We start from the raw sequence: 23,616 nt of genomic DNA on the forward strand, positions 1-23,616 counted from the left end.
GCATGGAAGCAAGAAGGATGCAAGGAAATCTTGGAGCAAGAAGGAGATGTATGTTGCCAACTTGATCCTCAAGTTGGCAACGCCCAATTGATGCAACCAGGATGAGAGAGCACGTTGGCAACTTGGTTTCCAAGTTGCCAACGCCCAAAGTGGTGCTGCCAGGAGGTGTAGCACGTTGGCAACTTGGAAACCAAGTTGGCAACGTGCTAGTGCACAATCAGCGGAAATTGCAGCCTGACCCTCCCCTCTTCAAGGATGAATATCTTGAACCACAAGGATCCAATTGGCATGATTCCAATTGCGTTGAGAAGCTGACATCAAGATCTTTCCAACGATATACAATAGTCCATAATGTGGCAAGGAATGGAAGCTCAAATCAGAGGGAAACTTAAGACCCAAAAGGCAAAGGCAAGCTTGGCCCTGGAGGCAACCAAGGCAAGAAGTTGGCGTTGCCAACTCTAGAACCAAGTTGCCAACGCCACACACAAGCCACAAGCAAGCAAACTTGGCCCTGGAAGCAAGGTTGGCGTTGCCAACTCTAGAACCAAGTTGCCAACGCCACACACAACCCACAAGCAAGCAAACTTGGCCCTGGAAGCAAGGTTGGCGTTGCCAACTCTAGAACCAAGTTGCCAACGCCCACCCAAGCAATCTTAGAGAGCTAATTTGGAGCCTCGAGCACGTTGCCAGCCTAGAGATGAGGGGCGTTTTTGAGGACAACGCAGGCTAACAACGCCAAACAATCAAGCTTGGCCCTGGAAGAAAAGGAGCTGGCGTTGCCAACTCAAGATGGGCGTTGCCAACGCCACACAACCAAGCAACAAATGGAGCCATGGAAGAAAAGGAGCTGGTGTTGCCAACTCAAGAATGGCGTTGCCAACGCCACACAAGAAAGTTTGGCTAGGCACCAAGTTTTGGTGCCAACCAGGCTGCCAAACGCCCATTGGCGCACCAACCAGGCTGCCAAACGCCCATTGGCGCACCAACCAGGCTGCCAAACGCCCAATGGCGCACCAACCAGCATTCTAAACGCCCATTGGCGCACCACTCACGTTGCCAACGCTGGATGGGCGTTGCCAACGCCAACTTACCAAAACAAGGCAGCCTGAACATGTCCACTTCAATGGAAGATATCTTGAGCTACAGAGATCCAAATTGAGTACTTCCAGTTGCGTTGGAAAGCTAATATTCAGTGCTTTCCAACCATATATAATAGTCCATGGTGGAGCACAAGATTGGAGCCAAACCAGAGTCATCTTTAGGCCCTAAAAACAAGAACATGAAGTGAAATTCAAGAAAGCTAGAGATTGGCCTTGGGGTGTGGGTCGAGCACGTTGCCAACGTGCCACAAGGGAGGCGTGTTTTGCAACAACGCCAGCCCCAAGTCCTTGCCTTGGGAGAGTGATGCTCGAGCACGTTGCCAACTTGGCGTTGAGGGTGCGTTATTCACAACAACTTGGCAACAACTTGGCAGCTTGACCTCACCTTCTTTGAGGAACCATAACGTGAGCTAGGAAAGTCCAATTGAGGTGATTCCAGTGGCATTAGAAAATAGACATCAAGAGCTTTCCAATGATGTATGATAGTCCATATTGAAGCTGAAGGTTGACACTCAAATTCTGGGCTACATTTAGCATGAAAGTAAGGCCAAGAAGAGGAAAAGCAAGTTGTTGGCAACAACTTGGGCTAGCAACGCCCAAGTCTCATACTTCATGCCCAGGAAATTGTCCTGCACGTTGCCAACGTGCATTTGGCCTGGAGTTAGTGCCAATAACGCCCTCAATGGGCCAGAATTGGTGCCAACTTGCTCCACTTCCCCTATTCCTCACAAAGGCCAGAAACTTCATCAATTGAGCCAAGAATTCAACAAAGAGGAAGCCCATCTTGCTAACCCACTTGAAGATCTTTAGGACTAGTATAAATAGAGATTGAGTTTGTACTTTTGGACTTTTACACTTTTACTCTACTTTTTACACTTAGTCATTTTTTCACTTTTTAGCACTTGTATTTGAAAACTCTTTTGGTACTTCCGAGAGGAGACCCAGAGAGCTACTCTTGGTTCATCTTGGAACTTCTCTTCTTCATTTTCTTAATCTTCAAGCATTTACCTCTTCTTCTTCATCTTTCTTTGCAATTTAGTTTAACTTTGATTGATGGCAATTGTTGTTGAAATTGGAGCTATGATTCACTAAACCCCTTTCATTAGGGGGAGGAGCTCTGTTGGTTGGAATGAATTGGTGAACCCATCTTCTCTTTCTCAATTTTAGTGGTTGATCTAAAGAGGTAACTCTTGTTCTTCAAAGATTCAACCACCATCGAGAGAGGGGTTAATCTATATGAATTATGTGGTGAATTTGATGAATGAGCCACATAATTCAGTTTAGAGTTCATCCTCTCATGATTTCCTCAATCAACATACCTTGGTTAGTATGTGAGATGTAACTCTCCTTGGTTGAGATTTTGGAAATTGTGTGGCTGGATTAAAATTGATCTTCATCTCTTCTCATGAACAATTAGATCACGAGAGTGGCAATTGGCTATGTTGAGAGAGATTGAATCACCAAGAGATTGGGATTCAATCACCCATTTGCCATGGATCTATACCCATGATTGAGAAGGATTTGACTAACATCAATTCATGAAAACTAACATCTCTAATCCCTAATGATCCTCTCTATCATTAACTCTCATTTCTCTTGCTCTAGCTATTTGATTACCCAATTCCCAATCCCTTTCTACATTCTGTCTATTTACTACTCTTGTTATTTACATTCTGTTCATCTACTTCTTGCCATTTACTTTTATGCTCTTTAAATTTCTGCACCCTTTAATTTCTTGCCATTTACCTTTGATGTTATTTAAGTTTCTTGCAATTTAAGTTTCCGTCATTTACTTGCACTTCATTTCTTTATTCTAGTTTTTTACATTCTTTGCCATTTAAATTCTTGCAATTATGTTTAAAAATCAAAATGCTCATGAAATCAAAACTATGTTTGCTTGACTAAATCTACCATTTAACTAAAGTTGCTTAATCTACCAATCCTCGTGGGATCGACCTCACTCTTAGTGAGTCTTACTACTTGATACGACCCGGTATACTTGCCGGTAATTACGTGAAATCTTAATTTTTACGTATCACCCGACGTGACAAAGTCGGTCCAGAAAGATAAAGTTACAAAAGATAATCCCTGAAAGAGACCTGAACAAGGTCCAAGAAAGAGGATTATCAAGTAACTCGACAGGTCCCGACGTGACAAAGTCGGCCCGGAAAGATAAAGTTACAAAAGATAAATCCCTAAAAGAGATCTGCACAAGGTCCAAGAAAGAGGATTATCAAGTGACTCGACAAAGCCTGACATGACGAAGTCGATCCAAGATACAAAGCTACAAAGGTAATCCCTGAAAGAGCCCTGAACAAAGTCCAAGAAAGAGGAGTATCGAGTAATTTAACAGGAACCGACACAATAAAGCTATCCTTGGAAGAGACCTTAAGTAAGGTCCAAAGAGGAAGGGCTACAAACAAACAAAAACCAAGTTGAAAAATTGGCAATCTTAGTATTACGATAAACAACAGTTTAAGATTGATGAGAGCAGTGTCAGGCCAAAGAATCAAGTTAATCATGACAGATAAAAACCTACGAAGGTGCCAAGACGAGTGCAAAGAAGATAGGATACAAAAACTACTAAGTTATGATAACAGCAAGCTCCAGAGGCCGTCAAAATCAGCCGAGGAAGCTTGAAAGTCACTTCGTTTTTCCAAGCAAAGTTGCTAAACAAGCAATAGAAGTATCAACAGTCAACAAAACACCATTTACAAAACAAAAGAGTTCAAAGCCAACAGGCCGGGCTATACACAAATTCATCAGAAATAATCAAAGAGAGTCCAAAGGTTTCCCAGTAGCAGCATCCCGGAGTGAGGGAGGATGAGTCTGAAGAGGCACTGCATCTATCGTCCCATCATCCCGGTTCAGGATCTGAACATCAGGATCAGACTCAGGTTGAACGACTTTAGCAGCCTGAGAGGCAAAGGGCGGCACAACGGAGACTTTGGTAGAAGGAACAGGAGGAGGCTCAACGTCATCATCACCAGGGTCCTCGGGAACGATTTTTCCATCCTTCACAACATTATCCAAGCTAGACAAGGCAAGGTCATCCTCCGGGGCAATAACCCGAATTTGTTCCTTCAGGTTCTCATAGGCAGCGGTTACGCTGCCCACAAGATGACCCTGGAGCTCGGAATAATCAACCCGGACCGACCCTAGCTCATCCCGAAGACGCATCACTTCTCGGTAGGATGCGACATAGCTTTCTTTGTGCTTCAAAGCCACATCCTCAGCCAATCGCACAGAGGCCGCCAAGGCAAGTGAGTTGGCCTTCTCCCCTTCCTGCTCCTTTTTTAGTTGAGCCACCTCCGCTTCAAACTCCTCCTTGAGACCCTTCATCTGATCAAATTCTCGCTTAGCTTCCTCCATAAAAGCTTTGGTAGCATGCAGATGTAGATTTTGGGCAGTGCGATACAAAGCAGCTCCCATATGGGCCACCTTGACACTGCTTCGAGTTATAAAACCCAAGTGATAAAGGAGATATACATCATCCATTGAAAGAGCACCATAAGGTTTGATCTGCTGGTCCACAAAACCAATAGGATCAAAATCTGGGGCATCTAGATTGAAAGGTTCAATAGTTCGAGGTCTTTTTGGAGGAGGGGCGGCTGAAGAAGAAATCACAGCAATGGTAGAAGACTGAGGGGGATCCACTAAACAGACCCGAGGTGTAGGGATCATTTTCCTCGGGCCAGGAGAGCTCGGCACGGATGGCTTCAAAGGAGCTTGGGAAGCTCCTTCCCCATCAGCTCGAGCCGAGATGTTTTGAGCCGCAGTAGCTTTCCTCGCCTTCTTGAAGGCCTTCATGGCATCATTATTCTTGGCCATCTCTGCAAAATGAAAAACAACAATTTATCACGCCAGGAAGAAAAACAGGAGAAAAACAAAGATAACAAGATATATCAAGGTAGTACCCAAAGTAGTTCGAATAAAGGACGGATCTCCCAAAGACTTTTTAGTATCCAAATGGGGAGGTTCTCTCCAAATATCCTCCAAAACACTCACAAAGAACTGCTCGACCTCGCTCAACATCTCCCAAGTATATCGGGATACCACTCTAAGGGAAAGCAGGGCTCATTATTTTCATCCAGAAAGAAAGGTCGGGCTCCTTCAACAGCCCGGACCTCAAAGAAGTAGTTCTTAAAATCCCGGAAAGATTCGTCATACATGGAAAAGACCTTGTGTCCCTGGGCAGACCTAAAAGAAATCCAAGAAGCTTTCTTCTTGGTAGTCCAAGGTTTGGTCAACAGAAAAAGATACAGAAAAAGAGTTTGAGAAGGCGTAACACCAAATTCTTGACAAACAAGCTGAAAAATCCTTATGAAGCCCCATGAATTCGGATGGAGCTGTGAAGTATCTACATTACAAGACCATAACAGGTCGGTTTCAAAAGAAGTAAAACGAAAGGTGATGTTCATTTGGCTAAAAAAGAAGTCATAAGCATAGAAGAAGGGACGCTCCCCCTGGATTAGGACTGGGAAGAAGACTCTATCACCAGAATCGGGTGCTACCAACTCATAATTGCCCTCCTGATTCGCACTGCTACAGACACGATGATTCTTTCTAAGCGTCGCATAAAATTCTGAATCAACTAAAGAAACACACAGCAAGACAAGAGAGTCCAGCCAATCGGACATCCCTTCGGGAACCTCAGAAGACGCCTCGACAATGTTTTTTCGGGAAGACATGGCCAACTAATCCTACAAAGCAAGAAAAGGATTGGGTTACTAAAAAGGCAAAGACATCCCAGACGAAATCAAAACAACTCGGACAGAACATTCCAGCGCGGTATAGCAGATAAAAAGGAAAACCCCAGGACACAACCCAAGGTCCAGAGGCATCCTTTGGAGGCAATCAGGGAATAAAGATTCAGGAAAATCTACAAGACTAATGTCTCAACAGAAACCCTTTCCAAGAAAAACAAATGCGAAAAAGATCAAACAAGTCGCCAAAAGAAAAGGCTACAACAGTTCAGGAATCGGCAGAAGCATACAAAGCCCTAAAGAGCCAAACCAAGAAAATACACTCAGAAGCATATATAAGGTCAAAAGGGGAAAAGCATGCATCACAGTAACAAACCAGGCGCAACAAAAATTCAAGCTTTCCAATATGCACTCAGTCAAAATCAAAGCTTCAAAATCAAAACACAATACAACAGAAGTAAACGGCGAGGGGAAAGCAAAACCAACCTGAGAAAGGAGAAGAATACGCAAGAAGGTTGAAGATGAGGAGGTTAGAGATTGCCGTCAGAAGCACTTACAATCGCCGAAAAAACGTTGCAAGAAGAAACACCAAGGAATGTAGGTTTTCAAAAGAAAACAGAAGGAGAGGAGAAAAAGAGAAGTCACAGTAAAAACAGATGAGGAGAGAAAACGTTTCTTGAGAGTAAAGTTCAAAATAAAAACCAAGAGAAACGGAGCATCAAAAACCAATTAATGGGGCATTAAAAACCCTCGCACGTTCCCAAGGCCAGGACGCTAATCCAAAAGCGCGCATTTTTAAAAGGAAGCGAAACGTTTTGCATTCAAAAAAGGAGAAGTCTACAAAAAGAAATCGACAAAATGCTCGAGTTCAGCTTCACCAAAGAAGGATCGAAGTCCTAAAACTAAAGACTCGACCTCAAAAAGGAAGACCAAGCTCGAGCAGGGGCATTGTTCATACCCTGGGTCGAGCTGGCTGACCCGGGATGTTCTACAAGCAAGGCGACCAACCTCTTCAGGTCAGGACAACCTGACCTCTTCTCAAAGAGCTCGGCCAAGTCATCTGAAAAGCCCAAAGAAGGGCCCAAATAGAGGAATACGCCCCAAATCCTAAGTCATCCCAAACCTACAGAGGGAAGGGCGGTTCCCATGAAAGATAAGCTGACCTCACCTAGAAGATAAGATAAGATAACTAACTTATCTTATCTAAAAAGGTCATGCCCCGTCACTAAAAATACACTGGAGCACCTAGGTATAACTCATACTCTAATTCTACTCAATACCTACTTAATACCCTTGCTAACTTAAGCATCAGAGTCCCTTGCAGGTACCCCCACCCTCCGGAGACGAAGGATCAGCATCATCACCAAGTCCAACGAGTCAGACACAACGACTCCAACCACCATCATCAGATCGGACTCCGCAGCTTCGACCAGCATAGAAGATCTCGTCCGAGATCGACCTCTAGTTTCAGGTAACCCTCGGAACAGTAAGCTAGGAACCGTAGTATATTAAAACCGTCCACACACCTTGTATATATAGCATTACATGTTAGTTAGTTAACAACATTTTATCAAGAATAAACACTAAGATTTTAAGGGGCACCTTAAAGATTTACATTGAGTTCAATGGAAACTCTTAATTTCTACTTGCGTGACATACATAACTGATATATGACTTATGAGCTTGAGAACACACAGCCCGTGAGTTTTGAGCTTAATTGTATGGTTACATCAAACCATAAATTTCATTCCTGTGTGTTTCGCACTTCTTTTCTATGCTTGCAATCTTTATTTTGTTTTAAATCTATATGTCCAATAATAGAATATAGATGGATACCAAGAGATGATTGAGGCCATTATTTGTATTTGTGCCCACTTGTCCCAAATAAACCTACCTTTTATGCCATCCTTGTTAGCCTCCTTGAGCTTTTTAATCCCCTTCTGTTTTATAACCACATTACTAGCCTTAAGCAGAAAAACAAATTAAAAATCCCAAGTTGAATCCTTGGTTAGCTTAAGATAGATATTTTGTATAATTTAAGCACGAGGAATTTTATGGGAACATCGGATGATAAAAAAAAGGAGAATTAAATTGAATAAATTATTTGAAAATTTGGGAAGCATGCTCATGTGAAATCAAAATAATTAAATTACTGTATGCATTGAAAAAAAAAATATTTCAATGCACATAGGACAAAAGTAAAAAATAAAATGCATGAGCATGTAACACAAAAGTGGAAAGATTTGGGTAGCTAGGTGAAGAATTATGAAATTACATATGTATATGTTAGGTGAGATCTTAGACTAGTCAAGGATTCACTTTGTTAGCTCACTTAGCCTTATATATACATCCTTACCCTTACTTCAGCCTCATTACAACCTAGAAAAAGACCTCATGATTTTTGTATGTCTATATTCAATAATTGTTGATTGATTAGAGGATAAACAAAGTTTTAGAAAGCATGACTAGAAAAGAAGAGAGTGATTAACCCCAAAAACTGAGTGACTAGAGAGTAAACACACAATCCAGTAAGGGTTCAACAGCTCATTCTCATGTGTCCATATTTAACTTTCAATTGTCTTGCAAGTTCTGAACTTCATTCAACTCAATTGTAATTGTGCTTTAATATGATTTGGCCCTAATTGTACAAACATGATTCCTTGAAGATATGAATTAATTTAACTACATGTATGCTTTATATATAGGTGAATAATAACTAGAATTGCATGACTCATTTAGGTAGTTGCATTTAGAATAGATTGCATTGCACATGATTCCACCATTATACATCTACTCTTTTCTCTTGGATTTAGCATGAGGACATGCTATTGTTTAAGTGTGGGGAGGTTGATAAACCACTATTTTATGATAAATCTTATGCTTAAATTGAATGATTTTATCAACTCTTCACCTACTTATTCATAAGAATTTTCATGGTTTTACAATTCCTTCCGTAGGATATGACATATGAGAAACCATGTTTCTTATGCTTTTAAATAATCAAATTTAATTATCCTTTATTACCATTCGATGCCGTGATTTGTGTGTTGAGTACTTTCAGGTTTTTTAGGGTAGGAATGACTTAAAGGATGGAAAGGAAACACACAAAAATGGAAGGAAAGCACAAATTGGAGTTTTTGGAGAAACTGGCAGCGATGCATCCGCATGGACGACGCGAACGCATGCTTTGCGTAAATTAGCATCGTCTCGAGCTCATCGACGACGCAAACATGTGACTCGCGAAACACAACTGACGCGGACGCATGACTAACGCGACCGTGTGGAAGAGCAACACTACAGACGACGCGACCGCGTGACCCACGCGGACACGTGACGTGCGCGATCTGTAGAATTTGCAGAAGTCGGCCCTGTAACGGCCTAGCCCCGAAGAAACGGTGCTTTTTCGTGATCAAATGGAATTTTTACAGAATTTTTAGGAATTTCAATGGATATAAGCACCTCCACTGCACAGGTGCTACATCATCAAGCTGCTGAGTCAGCAGGTTGATTGCACAGGACACCTCTCCTAATCTAAGAAGGCACGTCGCGAAGAGGAGGAGGAGACTTTTTGAGACGCCTAGTCTAACTTCAGTACATTATAGTGTCTCCCTCACTTTTGTTAGCATGATTAGAGGGAATAGGCATATCATAGAGTTAGGCTAGCCTGGGTGCCAGCTTAAGGGCTTTTGGTCAGGCCAAGCCCTGGGGCGTCTATTGTACATATATGTACATACTATATGAGTCACTGACTTAGGGGTGCTGTACTATAGCTCTATGCTTATATAACTGAGCCACTTCTGTAACATGATGTATATTATAGTGTGTTGTTCCATATTCTGTTATCTTTTGTTTTATGTATGTGAATGTTTAATTATCCCTTGATATATGGAAGGTATGCGACTTTAAATTATTCTTGTTTTAAAAAAAATTTACTTGTAAAATTCGCGGTGTTTTAACAACGTACAGGCTTATATTTATTAATTAATAATACAAAAAAGGAAAAACAAGTTGGTAACATTTAATTTCTAGTATGATCTAGACATGCTAGAAGTTGGGTCGTTACAATTTGGTATCAGAGCGGTTCTTCCTGTTAGAGCTGGGGAATGGACTGAATCATGCTTTATTACATGCTCTGTGTTGTATCTCATGCTTATAGGGTATCTATGTGATAAGTGTTGCATGAATGTCTTTGTGCTTTCATTCTGATAATGTTCACGCCCAACTTGAGGTATTAAGACTGATCACCTTGGTATTGATTGTTTGTTGTGAACAGAATCAGGATGCCTCCACGGAGACGTAGCGATCGGGAAGGGTCTACTGTTAACAATCCGCCGCGAAACGATGATAATCTGGTTGCTGCGATTCACGCTATGGCTGAGGCTGTGCGTGAAACGGTGACTGCTACTACCTGAGCAGTTAACCGTCCGGGGGAACGTAATGGAGAGCGTAACAATGACCATAACGGTGAGAATGGTGGGAACGGTGATGGAGATAACATGAATCATGATAGGCCTATGACATTAGCTGCTTTCTTGAAAGTTAATCCACCGAAGTTCAAGGGTACGACTGTAGCAACTGAAGCTGATAATTGGTTCCGAGGCATAGAAAGGTCCTTGAGGGCACAGCATGTCCTGGAAGAACAGTATGTAGAATTTGCTACTTATATGTTGGAAGGGGATGCTCAGCACTGGTGGCAGGGCATTCAACGTTTTTCCAAGGTTTGTCAAGGGAATCTAGCAGATTTCAAACAGTGGAAGTGTTTAAAATTTGAAGGAGGACTCTGTGAAGATTTGTTGAACTCAGTGGTTCCATTGGAAATACGGAATTTTGCAGAGTTGGTTAATAAGAGTCAGCTAGTAGAGGACTGTGCTAAGAAGATAGCTGCAGCTCGGATGAATCGCCCAGGATCTTCTTTTCAGAATTATAATCGGTATACAGCTCCTCAAGGAAGGAATTTTAAGCAGGGAGCAATGCCTTCACGAAGGTACAATCAGACTAGAAATGTTCATGCACGTCCTATAGGAGGGAATGGAGGAAGAATGAGACAGGATATGGGTAAGCGACCTCAGCAGGCGCAGATGCGACCAGTATGTAGGCAGTGTGGAAAGGAGCATGGAAGTAGACCTTGTCAGCTTACAGGCATTATCTGTTTTTCTTGTGGTCAGCCTGGACATATGGTTAAGGACTGTCCGAAGAAGCCGGTACAAGGAATAGATAGGCTGCGACAGCAAGGACGTGTGTTTGCTATGACTGCTGATGATGCAATGAAATCAGGCTCCCTAATCCAAGGTCAGTGTTATGTCAAATCTCGACTCTTAACTGTACTGTGTGACTCTGGTGCATCACATTCATTTATTTCTGAGACTGTTGCGCATGAGTTGGGATTAGATTTCACCATGTTAGATTATAATCTAATTGTTCGTACACCCACATCTCAAAATGCCTTGACTAGTCAAGTATGTCAACAGGTGCCTTTTGTTATTGAGGCTAGGACTTTTATACATGACCTGCTTTGTTTGCCTTTGTGTGGTTTAGATATTATCTTAGGTCTAGATTGGTTGTCTAAGCATCATGTTTTCCTTGATTGTTTTAAACGAATTGCTATATTTCCATCATCTGAAATGCACACTGAACCAGTTGAGTCTTGTACTTTCTATTTGAACTCCCTAAGAGTTATTTCTAGTAATAGTGGGTTAGAGGGTTACGTTCTACTATCGGCTAGCTCAGAAACTAATGAACAAGACTTGGAGCAAATCCGAATGGTAAAAGAGTTTCCTGATGTTTTTCCGGATGATATACCTGAGTTTCCACCTCAAAGAGAGATAGAGTTTAGTATTGATCTGGTTCCTAGAGCCAGACTAATTTCTATAGCACCGTATCGGATGTCACCGTTGGAACTAGCAGAGTTAAAGAAGCAGTTGGATGAATTGCTGGAGAAGAAGTTTATTCGTCCGAGTGTATCACCATGGGGAGCTCCAGTGTTACTAGTAAAGAAGAAGGATGGTGGAATGAGGTTATGTGTGGATTATCGGTAATTGAACAAGATCACAATGAAGAACAAGTATCCACTCCCAAGGATAGATGCTCTGATGGACCAGCTGAGAGGTGCGACAGTATTCTTGAAGATTGATTTGCGGTCAGGTTACCATCAAATCCAGGTGAATGAATCAGATATACCTAAGACTGCCTTTCAAACTAGGTACGGTCACTATGAGTATACGGTTATGTCCTTTGGACTGACTAATTCTCCTGCTATATTCATGGATTATATGAATCGCATTTTTCGTCCGTATCTAGATCAGTTTGTGGTAGTCTGTATAGATGATATCCTCATCTATTCCAAGACAGAAGAAGAACACGGAGAGCATTTGAGGATTGTGTTGCAAATATTAAGAGCACGGAAGCTATATGCGAGATTGTCGAAATGTGAGTTTTGGGCGACAGAAGTGGCATTCTTGGGACATGTGATCACACGAGATGGTATAATTGTAGATCCTTTAAAGATCGAGGCCGTAGTAGAATGGAAGCAACCCAAGACAGTTACAGAAGTTTGTAGTTTCATGGGGTTAGCAGGATACTATCGGTGGTTTATCAAAGGTTTTTCACAGATAGCTTTACCTTTGACTCGCCTTACTAGGAAGGAAGTTCTGTTTGAGTGGACAGAGAAGTGTGAAGAAAGCTTTGAAACTTTAAAGGAAAAGTTGATGACGGCACCAGTTTTGGTGTTACCAGACCCACAGGAACCTTTTGAGGTGTATTGTGATGCTTCTTTTAAGGGACTTGGATGTGTATTGATGCAGCATAGGAATGTGGTAGCTTATGCTTCGAGACAACTAAGACCTCACGAAAAGAACTATCCGACACATGATTTGGAATTAGCAGCAGTGGTCTTTGCACTTAAGATTTTGAGGCACTATTTATACGGAGCCCAATTTGAAGTTTTCTCTGATCTAAGAGTTTGAAGTATATCTTTGATCAAAAAGACCTTAATATGAGGCAGAGGCAATGGATGGAATTCTTAAAAGATTATGATTTTAAGTTGAGCTATCATCCTGGGAAGGCAAATGTAGTCGCAGATGCTTTGAGTCGGAAGAGTTTGGGCATATCTTGGATGATGATCAAGGAAGAAGAAATGATCTCAGCCTTTGAAAACTTAAAATTAGAAATGAGAGAGACATCAAGAGGAATTGTTATGGTGCAACTACAATTAACATCTGACTTTAAGATAGCTATTCAGCAAGCTCAAGCCCAGAATTCAGGAATGCTGGCATTGTTAGCACGGATGAAGGCAGATCAGCCGGAAGAGGTACACCAAGATAAAGAGGGAATATGGAGATATAGGAACATAATTTGTGTACCTGCTCGGGAGGACTTGAGAAAGAACATTCTGACCGAAGCTCATGAAAGCAGATTTTCTATCCATCCCGGAATGACTAAAATGTACCAAGATCTGAAGAAGATGTTCTGGTGGCCGGGAATGAAGAAAGATGTTGCAATGTATGTTTCAAAGTGTCTCACTTGCCAGAAGATTAAGGTGGAACATCAAAAACCACCTGGAACCCTGCAACCATTGGAGATACCGCAATGGAAATGGGAAGAGATCACGATGGATAGACATGATGCAATTTGGGTAATTGTAGATCAATTGACAAAATCAGCGCATTTTCTACCAATTCAAATTGGTCACAGCTTGGAGAAACTCGCCCGGTTATACATTCAGGAGATAATACGATTGCATGGAATACCTTCATCAATTGTGTCAGACAGAGATCCAAGGTTTACTTCTAGATTTTGGGGAGCTCTAAAGAAAGCTTTTGGGACGAAGTTGCACTTAAGTACAGCATATCACCCACAGACTGATGGACAGACAGAACGAACAATTTGTACCTTGGAAGATATGTTGAGATCTTGCGTGATGGACCAATAGGGTAACTGGGAGAAATACTTGCCATTGATTGAGTTTGCCTACAACAACAGTTATCAACAGAGTATCAGAATGGCACCATATGAGGCCTTCTACGGAAGAAAGTGTCAATCACCATTATGCTGGTATGACAAGGAGGAAGGCAGGATTTTGGGGCTAGACTTGGTACAAGAAACTACTGAACGGAGTAAGCACATTCGAGAGAAGATTCAAATTGCCCAAAGTCGACAAAAGAGCTATGCAGATATTAGGCATAGGCCCTTAGAATTTAACGAAGGTGACCATATTTTCTTAAGAATGACACCTACAACTAGAATAGGTAGAGCTCTTAGGACTAAGAAATTGAATCTAAGATACTTAGGTCCTTTTCAAATTCTTAAAAGAGTCGGTCCAGTAGCATACCAAGTAGCTCTCCCTCCTTATTTGTCAAACCTTCATGATGTTTTTCATGTTTCACAACTCAAAAAGTATAATCCCGACGAAAGCCACGTTTTACAACCAGAGATAGTACAGCTGCGAGCCGACTTGACATATCAAACCCTACCAGTCAGGATTGTGGAACGAAGTGACAAACAGCTTAGAGGCAAGACAGTATCATTGGTTAAGGTAGCATGGGGACAAACTGGGACTGAAGAGTACACATGGGAGCTGGAAGACAAGATGAGAACAGACTACCCGTTTCTCTTTTCAGGTAATTGAAATTTTGAGGACAAAATTTTCTTTTAGGAGGGTAGAATGTAACGGCCTAGCCCCGAAGAAACGGCGCTTTTTCGGGATCAAACAGAATTTTTACAGAATCTTTAGGAATTTCTATGCATATAAGCACCTCCACTGCACAGGTGCTGCGTCATCAAGCTGCTGAGTCAGCAGCTTGATTGCACAGGACACCTCTCCTAATCTAAGAAGGCACGTCACGAAGAGTTGCGTTTTTTAGCCACTCCGGGCCCGAATTTCAAAATTCTGATTTTTGTGGTTAGTCTCTATGTGACGAGCCGGTCACGAATTTCGAGAGATAAATTATATTAATATAATATTCATATATTATTATTTTATTCAGCATATTATATTATTATCTTCTCTACTGTGATTAATGTTGATCTATGTTTAGTAATATAATAACTGAGCTAGAAATCTACCGGTAACGGATAATATCAGCATTCTTAGATGAGCTTAGCACTGCTAATGCTTCATCATATATCTTTTATTCTTATGATTATCCAGTTACTAGTGTCATTTACACTAAGTAACTTAATGTTTATCCATTAGTAGTGTAATTACTTAAGTTCTAATACATTTAGCTTTAGTAATTATCCTTTTCTGAGATATTTTGACAAGTAACTTTTGGATAATCATCATCCAAAAGCCACGGCCTCCCTTGGACAGCTTGGCTATCATTTTTGTTCTTGGAAAAGCTTAGAACACCATGAAAGAAAACAATGAAGCTTCCATGAACACCTGAGCTTCTTTCTCCGTTCTTTCTCAAACCGGAACCCCTATCAAAAATCTAATCTTACCAAAGTGTTCACCTCTTCCTCCTCTTCATTTCTATGTCACTTTTCATGGAGTAAATTAAGGTATGAAGGCTGCTCCTCCTCCTTGAAGGTTCGGCCATGGTGGTTCCTTAAGCTAATGATGTTTTCTTCATGTTTTCTCTTAGGATCTCTTATTCAATCACCAAAAGCTCCAAGAAAACGTGATTTCTAGTTACCTTAAGGTGAGGAAAACCTTCTTTTCATCATCATGAAGCTTCAGCCTTCATGGTTCATAAGATTCTAAAGTTGTTTTTGATGTTAAAATAGGCGTAAAAGTGCTTCTGGAAGCTTGCTTTTGGTGCAGTCTTAGACAGCAGCAAAGGAGGTAAGGTTTGGTAAATTAATCAATGATTGGCTGTGTTCTTGAAGTGTTAAATCAGATCTTGTTGCTTGAGGTTTGATTTTGGGTGTTTGTGTGATGGTTTGATCATGAAATCTTGTTGTTTAATGTTTGAAAATCATGTTTATGATGGTTTTGAAGTGGCTGCTGGTGCTGCTGGAAAACGTGACATTCCAGCCATGAAAATCATGATTTTTGATGCTTATTTGATGTGTATTTGATGGATGAAAAGTTTGTCTTTGGTTTGATAAAAATCGGATTCAAATCGGTTTCCAAAAAGATTGAAAAACTAGCTGAAAATCAAGCAGAAATCTGATGAACTTTTGGAAAAATGTTTTTGGTTTTTGGTTTTTGAAAGAACATGAAAACGTGTATTCATGGATTTTTGGGGTCAAAATTCAATTATTAAAAATTTTTGGGTTGAAAATTAATTAATCAAAAGTTGAGGGGCTAAAGTGCAATTATTAAAAGTTATTGGGGTCAAAGTGCAATTTCCAAGAAGTCTGGGGTTAAAATGCAAATTTTGAAAGTTAAATAAAATATTATTATTTTAATAATAATATTATTTTATTAATAATAATAAAATATTGATAAAAAGACAGTTTTTCCTAAAAGCCTCAGGAAGGCAGTTTTGAGTCCAGAATTCTCTAATTTCCTTTACTAAACACCTAAGAAGAGGTATAAGAGAAGATATAGAGGTATATGAGGTAAAGAAATAAGATTTTGAAACCTGTGTTTATGCTAAAAAGAAAAGGAGTTAAAAGTGATATAGCTGTGTACCTGACCTTACAGAGTAAACAGAGAATTGTAAAATGAGCTTTCTATGATGTTGTAATGCTTGATTTATGATGATTGATAAGTGATGGAAAGTATGGTTATATGTGAATTATGAGCCCTCGGGCAATGCTTGTGAATGTTGTGCGGGGACGCCCGTATTGTGATGTTGCTTCCCAGACAGGCTGCGGTAGAGTAGTACCAGCCCTGCAAGCTGAATCCTTGGTAGAGGCCTGACTCACATACCTGCGGTATATTGAGACCTGAGCAAATACCAGCCCTGCAAGTCGAGAGCACTTGGTAGAGGGTATGCGGTACTTAATCTGGGATTAAGTTATGGGAAGGCCCTATCTGAGTTGGAGGGTCGGATTGTGTCGGGTGCGGGTCGAAACTGACAAATGAGCTCATTACCTGCAATAAGGACAGACATGCATCATACTTGTTTGTGCATTATTTATTGCCTATCTTCTTGTGTTTTTGTTCTATTCCTTGTTTGTTTGAGCATAACTGTGTGATTGCATATTAATGTGTGAATGTGCATTTACTTCCTATTTTCTCTCTTGTTCATGTGTTAGTTTATGTTGCTATTATGTACATATTACTCTACATTTATTTATACTTCTATGACCACGGACATTATAAATGAACTTAACTGTAAACCCCGACCTCACTAAGAACTCCCCAGTTCTTACCCCTTACACCTCTACAGATGGACACAGGAGTCCTATTCTACGAGATTGATCCATCATACAACCACGAGGACCCGATGCGCGACGAGTATTACATCTACTGTGCGGTACCTCGTATCCGTAAATATGTAGTTCGTGGAAGACCTTTCCATTACCCTATTAGGACAGCATACTTTAATCCTAATGCACCCTATGACTTTCCTATATCTTGGTTACACACCGGCGGACCTGGGATCCCTCATCCTAAGGAGCAGATGCCACCTCCTTCTCCTGACTGTATTTTGTTTGGTAGCTATCCTTTTATGGTTCCTGTGGCCAGCAGTGGTTCCTCTGCTATCACTCCGGTAGAAAAAGAGGACGAGGAAGAAGAAGATCCGGAGGAAGATCCTAACTTTATAATTATCTCCTCTGACAGCGATGACGATGAGCCAGGCGAGGCGCCAGCAGGCGAGCATCACCATTCGCCCGGTGGTTTTCTGTGAGGTACTCTGGACCACGATGAGGAGACTTTTTGAGACGCCTAGTCTAACTTTAGTACATTAGAGTGTCTCCCTCACTTTTGTTAGCATGATTAGAGGGAATAGGCATATCATAGAGTTAGGCTAGCCTGGGTGCCAGCTTAGGGGCTTTTGGTCAGGCCAGGCCCTGGGGCGTCTTATGTACATATATGTACATACTATATGAGTCACTGACTTAGAGGTGCTGTACTATAGCTCTATGCTTATATAACTGAGCCACTTCTGTAACATGATGTATATTATAGTGTGTTGTTCCATATTTTGTTATCTTTTGTTTTATGTATGTGAATGTTTAATTATCCCTTGATATATGGAAGGTATGCGACTTTAAATTATTCTTGTTTTAAAAAAAATTTACTTGTATAATTCGTGGTGTTTTAACAACGTACAGGCTTATATTTATTAATTAATAATACAAAAAAGGAAAAACAAGTTGGTAACATTCAATTTCTAGTATGATATAGACATGCTAGAAGTTGGGTCGTTACAGGCCCCAGCGACTTCCAGGCCCTTTTTTGGTCCAAATCCAAGCCCAGAGAACACAGATTAAATGGTTATAAATGGAGGAATCCATCCATTCACCAAGGGGGTAGACACTGAATACATCATACAACATACATTCGTACATAGTTTTAGGATTTAGATGTAGCTTTTAGAGAGAGAGGTTCTCTCCTCTCTCTTAGGATTAGGATTAGGACTCCTTTTAAAGGACTTAGGAATATTTTCATCTTCTTCAAATTACAGGTTCAATGTCTCTTTATTTATCTTTTCAATCTAATTTATGAACTTGTCCATGTGAGAATTGATATCATCATTTAATATAATTTTAGGTATTTAAGACTCATGATTGATTCTTTCTATTTATTATATAAATAATTTAGATTTTTCCCTTTTGGCTTTGGTTGATTAATTGGTAACTCTTAAGTTGTCAAACTCATCATGATTGATAATTGTTATCTTTGCTGATTAATTTAGATTCCTATAACTCTAGTCTTTCATTGAGGAGTTGACTAGGACTTTAGGTGTTAAATTAATTTGTCCACTTAACTGACCTTCATAGTTAGAGGTTGACTTAGTGGGAGCAAAAACATAATTCTCATCACCATTGATAAGGATAACTAGGATAAGACTTCCAGTTTTCATACCTTGCCAAGAGATTTCTTAGTTATTAATTTATTAATTCCTGTAATCCATTTCTCTCGTTCAAAATCTTTTCAAAACCCAAAAACAATATTTTCCATAACAAATAGTAAAACATACTTCCCTGCAATTTCTTGAGAAGACGACCCGAGGTTTGAATACTTCGGTTTATAAATTTTATTTGGTTTGTTACTCGTGACAACCAAAACTTTTGTAAGAAAGGAATTCTTGTCGGTCTAGAAGCTATACTTATAATGTGATTATATTTGTGAATTTCTTTACCGACAGGAAACCCGTTCTTTAGTAGCCTTGTCCAGATTTCTAGTGGGATCAGCAATAAGATCTCTCCCCTTCTATGCCACTCTAAGGAAGGGAAAGAGGTTTGAATGGACAACGGAGTGCGAGCAGGCCTTACAAAATTTCAAAAGATTCATGGGCAGCCGCCTATCCTAACTCGGCCTTGGAAAGGAGAACCACTTATATTATATCTTGCAGTAGGAAGTCGGGCAGTAGCCTCAGCACAAGTCCAGGAAGACGACAATGGGCAACAACATGTGTACTTCATCAGTAAAGCATTACAAGGATCCGAGCTGAACTACCAAAAAATAGAAAAATTCGCCTATGCTCTCATACTAACCTCTCGACGGCTCCATCCATATTTCCAAGCTCACATCATTAGGGTTTGGACCAACCAACCCATAAAAGGGATTTTGCAGAAAATGGACTTAGCAGGCAAATTTTTGCAATGGGCAGTCGAGTTGTCTGAATTCGACCTTCAATATGAAGCTTGGACAACCATCAAATCGTAATATCTAGCTGACTTCATTGCAGAATTTATAGACATTCCAGAAATTCCTACAGAATAGAATCTTTATGTGGATGGCTCCTGTTCCGAGGGTTACCTAAAACTGTAGGTCGATCTCAGAGGAGATCATTTGTGTTGATCGGAGATGACAGGTCCGGCTTATGCGTGGCGGCCGGAGCTATCGTGTCTGACTTGTTGGGATGGCAATGCTGTTGATCCTTAGTCACGAGAGGGTGGTAGTACCTGCAAGGGACTCCGATGCTTAAGTTAGCAAGGGCATTAAGCAGGTTTTTAGTAGAATCAGAGTATGAGTTATACTTGGGTGCTCCAGCATATTTATAATGTTTGTAGAGTGATCTTTTTGGAGATAATATAGTTATCTTATCTTATCTTATTTTATCTTATCTTTGAGTGATGTCATCTTATCTTCAAGGAAACTGCCCTGATCTCTATATGCTTGGACTGCCTTAGGATTTAGGTCGTGTTCCTCTGTTGGGCCCTTTTTGGGCTCTTCCTGGTGATTTAACCGAGCTCTTCGAGAAGAGGTCGGATTGTCCTGACCTGAAGAGGTCGGTCGATTTGTCAGTAGAACATCCCAGGTCAGATAGCTCGACCCAGGGTATGAACAGTGCCCCTGCTCGAGCTCGGTCTTCCTTTTTGAGGTGGAGTCTTTAGTTTTTAAGACTTCGATCCCTTTATGGTGAAGCCTAACTCGAGCATTTTGTTGACTTCTTCTTTGTGGAGTTCTCGTTCGAATGCGAAACGTTTTTCTTTGAATTTTCATTCCTTTGAAAATGCACATTTCCTTGCTTTGGGAATGTACGAGGGTTTAATTAACCTCATTAATTCTTTTAATGCTCCGTTTCTTTGCCTCGCACGTTCATTTTGAACGTTTTCACAAAAAACGGTTTCTCTTCTCTTATTTCTTTGTTGAAACTTCCCCCTTTTCTTTCTACCTTTCTCTTTGCCTGAGACTTTGCGTTTCTCTCTGTGACGCCTTTTAGTGATTGTTGGTACCTTTGTTGCTTTGGAAGGCGATTTAGGATTCTTTCTCCTTTTTCCAGGTTGGTTCTCCTTTCCTTTTTTTTCTCTGTATTGTTCTTGTTTCTTTTGATAAAGTTTTGATCTTTAAGTGTATATTTGGAGAGCTTGAACTTTTTCGTATTTTCTTACCCGTCATTGTGATGTGCTTTTCCAGCTTTCTTCTGACTTTATGTATGCTTGACATTTCTACTGATGGTTTGAGACTATTTTAGGGCTTTTTCACGTTTGTTGCCTATTTCTGTATTGTAGCTTTTGGGATAAAGGCTTGTTTTCTTCTGGAGAAAAATTGTGTTTAGATGACTTCCACTTGGCACGTTTTGCTGCTTTAGTAGTCCCGTTTGCTAATAAACTAAAACTGTAGTTTGGAGGTTGCTATTTTGATGACTTTATTTGGTTTGTGCCTTGTGGCTTTTTTCTCAGAGTGTCGCTTTTGTTGAAATAGAGTTATTATCTCCCTGCAGTGTAGAGATGTACGCTTGTAGATTTTCCTGAGTCCTTGTTCCATAATTGCCTCCAAAGGATGCCCCTGGATCTTTAGTGTTGGTCCGAGGGTCTCCTTTTGTTGCTTTCTCTGACTTCTTGAAACTTGTATGCTCTAGTTCAAGTTGTATCCATTTATGCTCGAGTTGTCTGATTAGTAACCCCTTTTCCTTTTTTCTCATTGTAGGATTTTATTTGACCCATGTCGTCTCGCAAAAATATTATCGAGAGCTCTTCCAGAGTCCCCGAGGGCATGTCGTACTGGCTGGATTCCCTCGTGTTGATATGTGTTTCTGTGGTAAATTTTGAGTATTGTGTGTAGCTGAGAAAACATCACAGGATTTGTAGTGATCAGAAGCAGGAGAAAAATTATGAGCTAGTGGCACCTGATTCTGACGAGAGGGTCTGTTTCCCTACTTCGGTCCAGGGGGAACGTCCCTTCTTTTATGTCTATGACTATTTCTTTAGTCAAATGAACATTACCTTTCTTTTTACTCCTTTTGAGACCAATTTGTTGTGGTCTTGCAATGTGTCTCCATCCCAACTTCATCCGAATTCATGGGATTTTGTGAAGATTTTCCAGTTGTTGTGTCAAGAGCTAGGTGTTAAGCCTTCTCAAACTTTCTTTCATTACATTTTTGTTTTGACTAAACCTAGGATTTCTGCCTAAAAGAAAGCCTCCTGGGTTTCTTTTTGGTCTGCCCAAGGAAAGAGAGTTCTTTCGATGTACGATGAGTCTTTTAGAGACTTCAAGAATTATTTCTTCAAGGTTTGAGCCGTTGAAGGAGCTCGCCCCTTTTTCTGGATGAGAATGACGAGCCCGCCTTTCCTTTAGAGTGGCAAAAGAATGTTGTGGTGTTGAGGTATTCATGGGAGATGTTGGACGAGGTCGAACATGCCTTTGTTAATGTGTTGGAAGAGAACTGGGGACAACCTCCTTATCTTGACACTAAAAGGTTTTTAGGGGATCCCTTGCTTCTCCGAGATGAGCTAAGTAGTGGTTGAATTTGTTTTGTTTTGTTTTATTTTTGTTGAGCTTGTTCTTTTTTCTTCTAATTTGTGACTAGGTTTTTGTTGTGTTTTTTCAGAGATGGTTAAAAACAATGATTCTATGAACACCTTTAAAATGGCGAGGAAGGCAACTGTGGCCCTAAACATCTCGGCCAAGGTGGCTGGGGAAGGATCTTCTCATGTTTTGCCCAAACCATCGGTACTGAGCTCTCCTGGAATGAGGGGGATGATTCCTACCTCTCGGGTTCATTTGATCGATCCTCCACAGCCTTCTGCTGCTACCTCTTCTCCTACCGGCGCTCCTCCTCTGATAAAACAGAAAACAGCTGAGCCCTTTAACCTTGATGACACTGATTTTGATGCTGTCAAGTTTGGGGACCAGCAAATTGGTCTTTATGGTACCATGCCTACTGACGATGTTTCTCTTCTTCGCCATCTGGATTTTATTACTCGGAGCAGCATAAAGAAGGCACACATGGGGGCGACTTTATATCAGACTACCCAGGATCTTCCTATTCATGCTACGAAGGCTTTTATGGAGGAGGCTAAGTTGGAGTTCGACCGGATGAAGGGTTTAAAAGAGGAGCTCGAGGTGAAGGTGACCAAGTTGGAGAAAGAGCTGAAAGGTGAAAAAACTATAGCTATTGCCTTGGCGGCTTCTGCAAAGTTGGCTGAAGATACGGTGTTGAAGCATAAGGAGAGCTATGTCACGACCTATAGGGAGATGATGTACCTCAGGGAGGATTTGGAGTCTGCCCGAGCTAATTATGCCGAACTCCAGGGTCATTTTGTGGGCAGTGTCAATGCTACTTATGAGAATTTGAAGGATCAAGTTCGAGTTTTTGCGCCCGATCTTGACCTCTCTCTATTCAGTTTGGACAACATTATGAAAGACGGTAAAATTGTCCCTAATGACCCTGATGATGGTGATGATGTCGATCCTCCTTCTATGCCTTCCTCCAAGGTCTCTATTGCGCCGACTTCTTCAACCCCTACAGTTCGTCGTCCCGAGTCAGATCTTGATTGTCAGATCTTGAATCGGGATGATGGGACGGTGGATGCGGTGCCTCTTCAGACTCGCCCTCCTTCACCCCGTGCTGATGCGGTTGAGAAATCTTTGGATCCTCAATGATTATTTCTTTAGTGTTTTTGTGTATAGCCTGGCTTGTGGGCTTTGAACTTTATATTTTGTAGTTTGTGGTAACTACTGGATACTTTTTAGTTGCTTCTCTGTTAGCAACTTTATTTTTGGAAAAACAAAGGTAGCTTTTAAGGCTCTTTGAGGTTGACTTCTGGTGGCTTCTTTAGTCCTGTTATTATAACCACCCTTTTTTTGAATGATATGTTTGTTTGCACCTGTCTGACACCTTTTAGGTTCTTGGGAGTGTTGGAGCCTTGTCGCGCGACCTCCTTTGATTGCTTTCTTATTTTCCGCTTGTTTCTCTTTAGGTCGTGGATTTTTGGGTCCAATTTATATGCCTTCTGTCGGCCGACTTCTTCGTCTCGGCCTGAAGTTATTTCTAGTAATCCATTTTGTTCGGACCTTTGTTAGG

General features: G+C 40.9%; 1 protein-coding gene across 1 annotated transcript; it reads left to right on the forward strand.

Annotated features, from left to right (window-relative positions):
* Positions 1-13,802: 13,802 nt before the first annotated feature.
* Positions 13,803-14,429, forward strand: LOC112735603 (uncharacterized). The gene has a single exon (XM_025785151.1). The coding sequence runs from the start codon at positions 13,803-13,805 to the stop codon at positions 14,427-14,429; it is 627 nt and encodes a 208-aa protein (XP_025640936.1).
* Positions 14,430-23,616: the final 9,187 nt, after the last annotated feature.

Source organism: Arachis hypogaea, chromosome 1 (genome assembly GCF_003086295.3).
Source record: "Arachis hypogaea cultivar Tifrunner chromosome 1, arahy.Tifrunner.gnm2.J5K5, whole genome shotgun sequence".
In the NCBI taxonomy this organism is placed as follows: domain Eukaryota; kingdom Viridiplantae; phylum Streptophyta; class Magnoliopsida; order Fabales; family Fabaceae; genus Arachis; species Arachis hypogaea.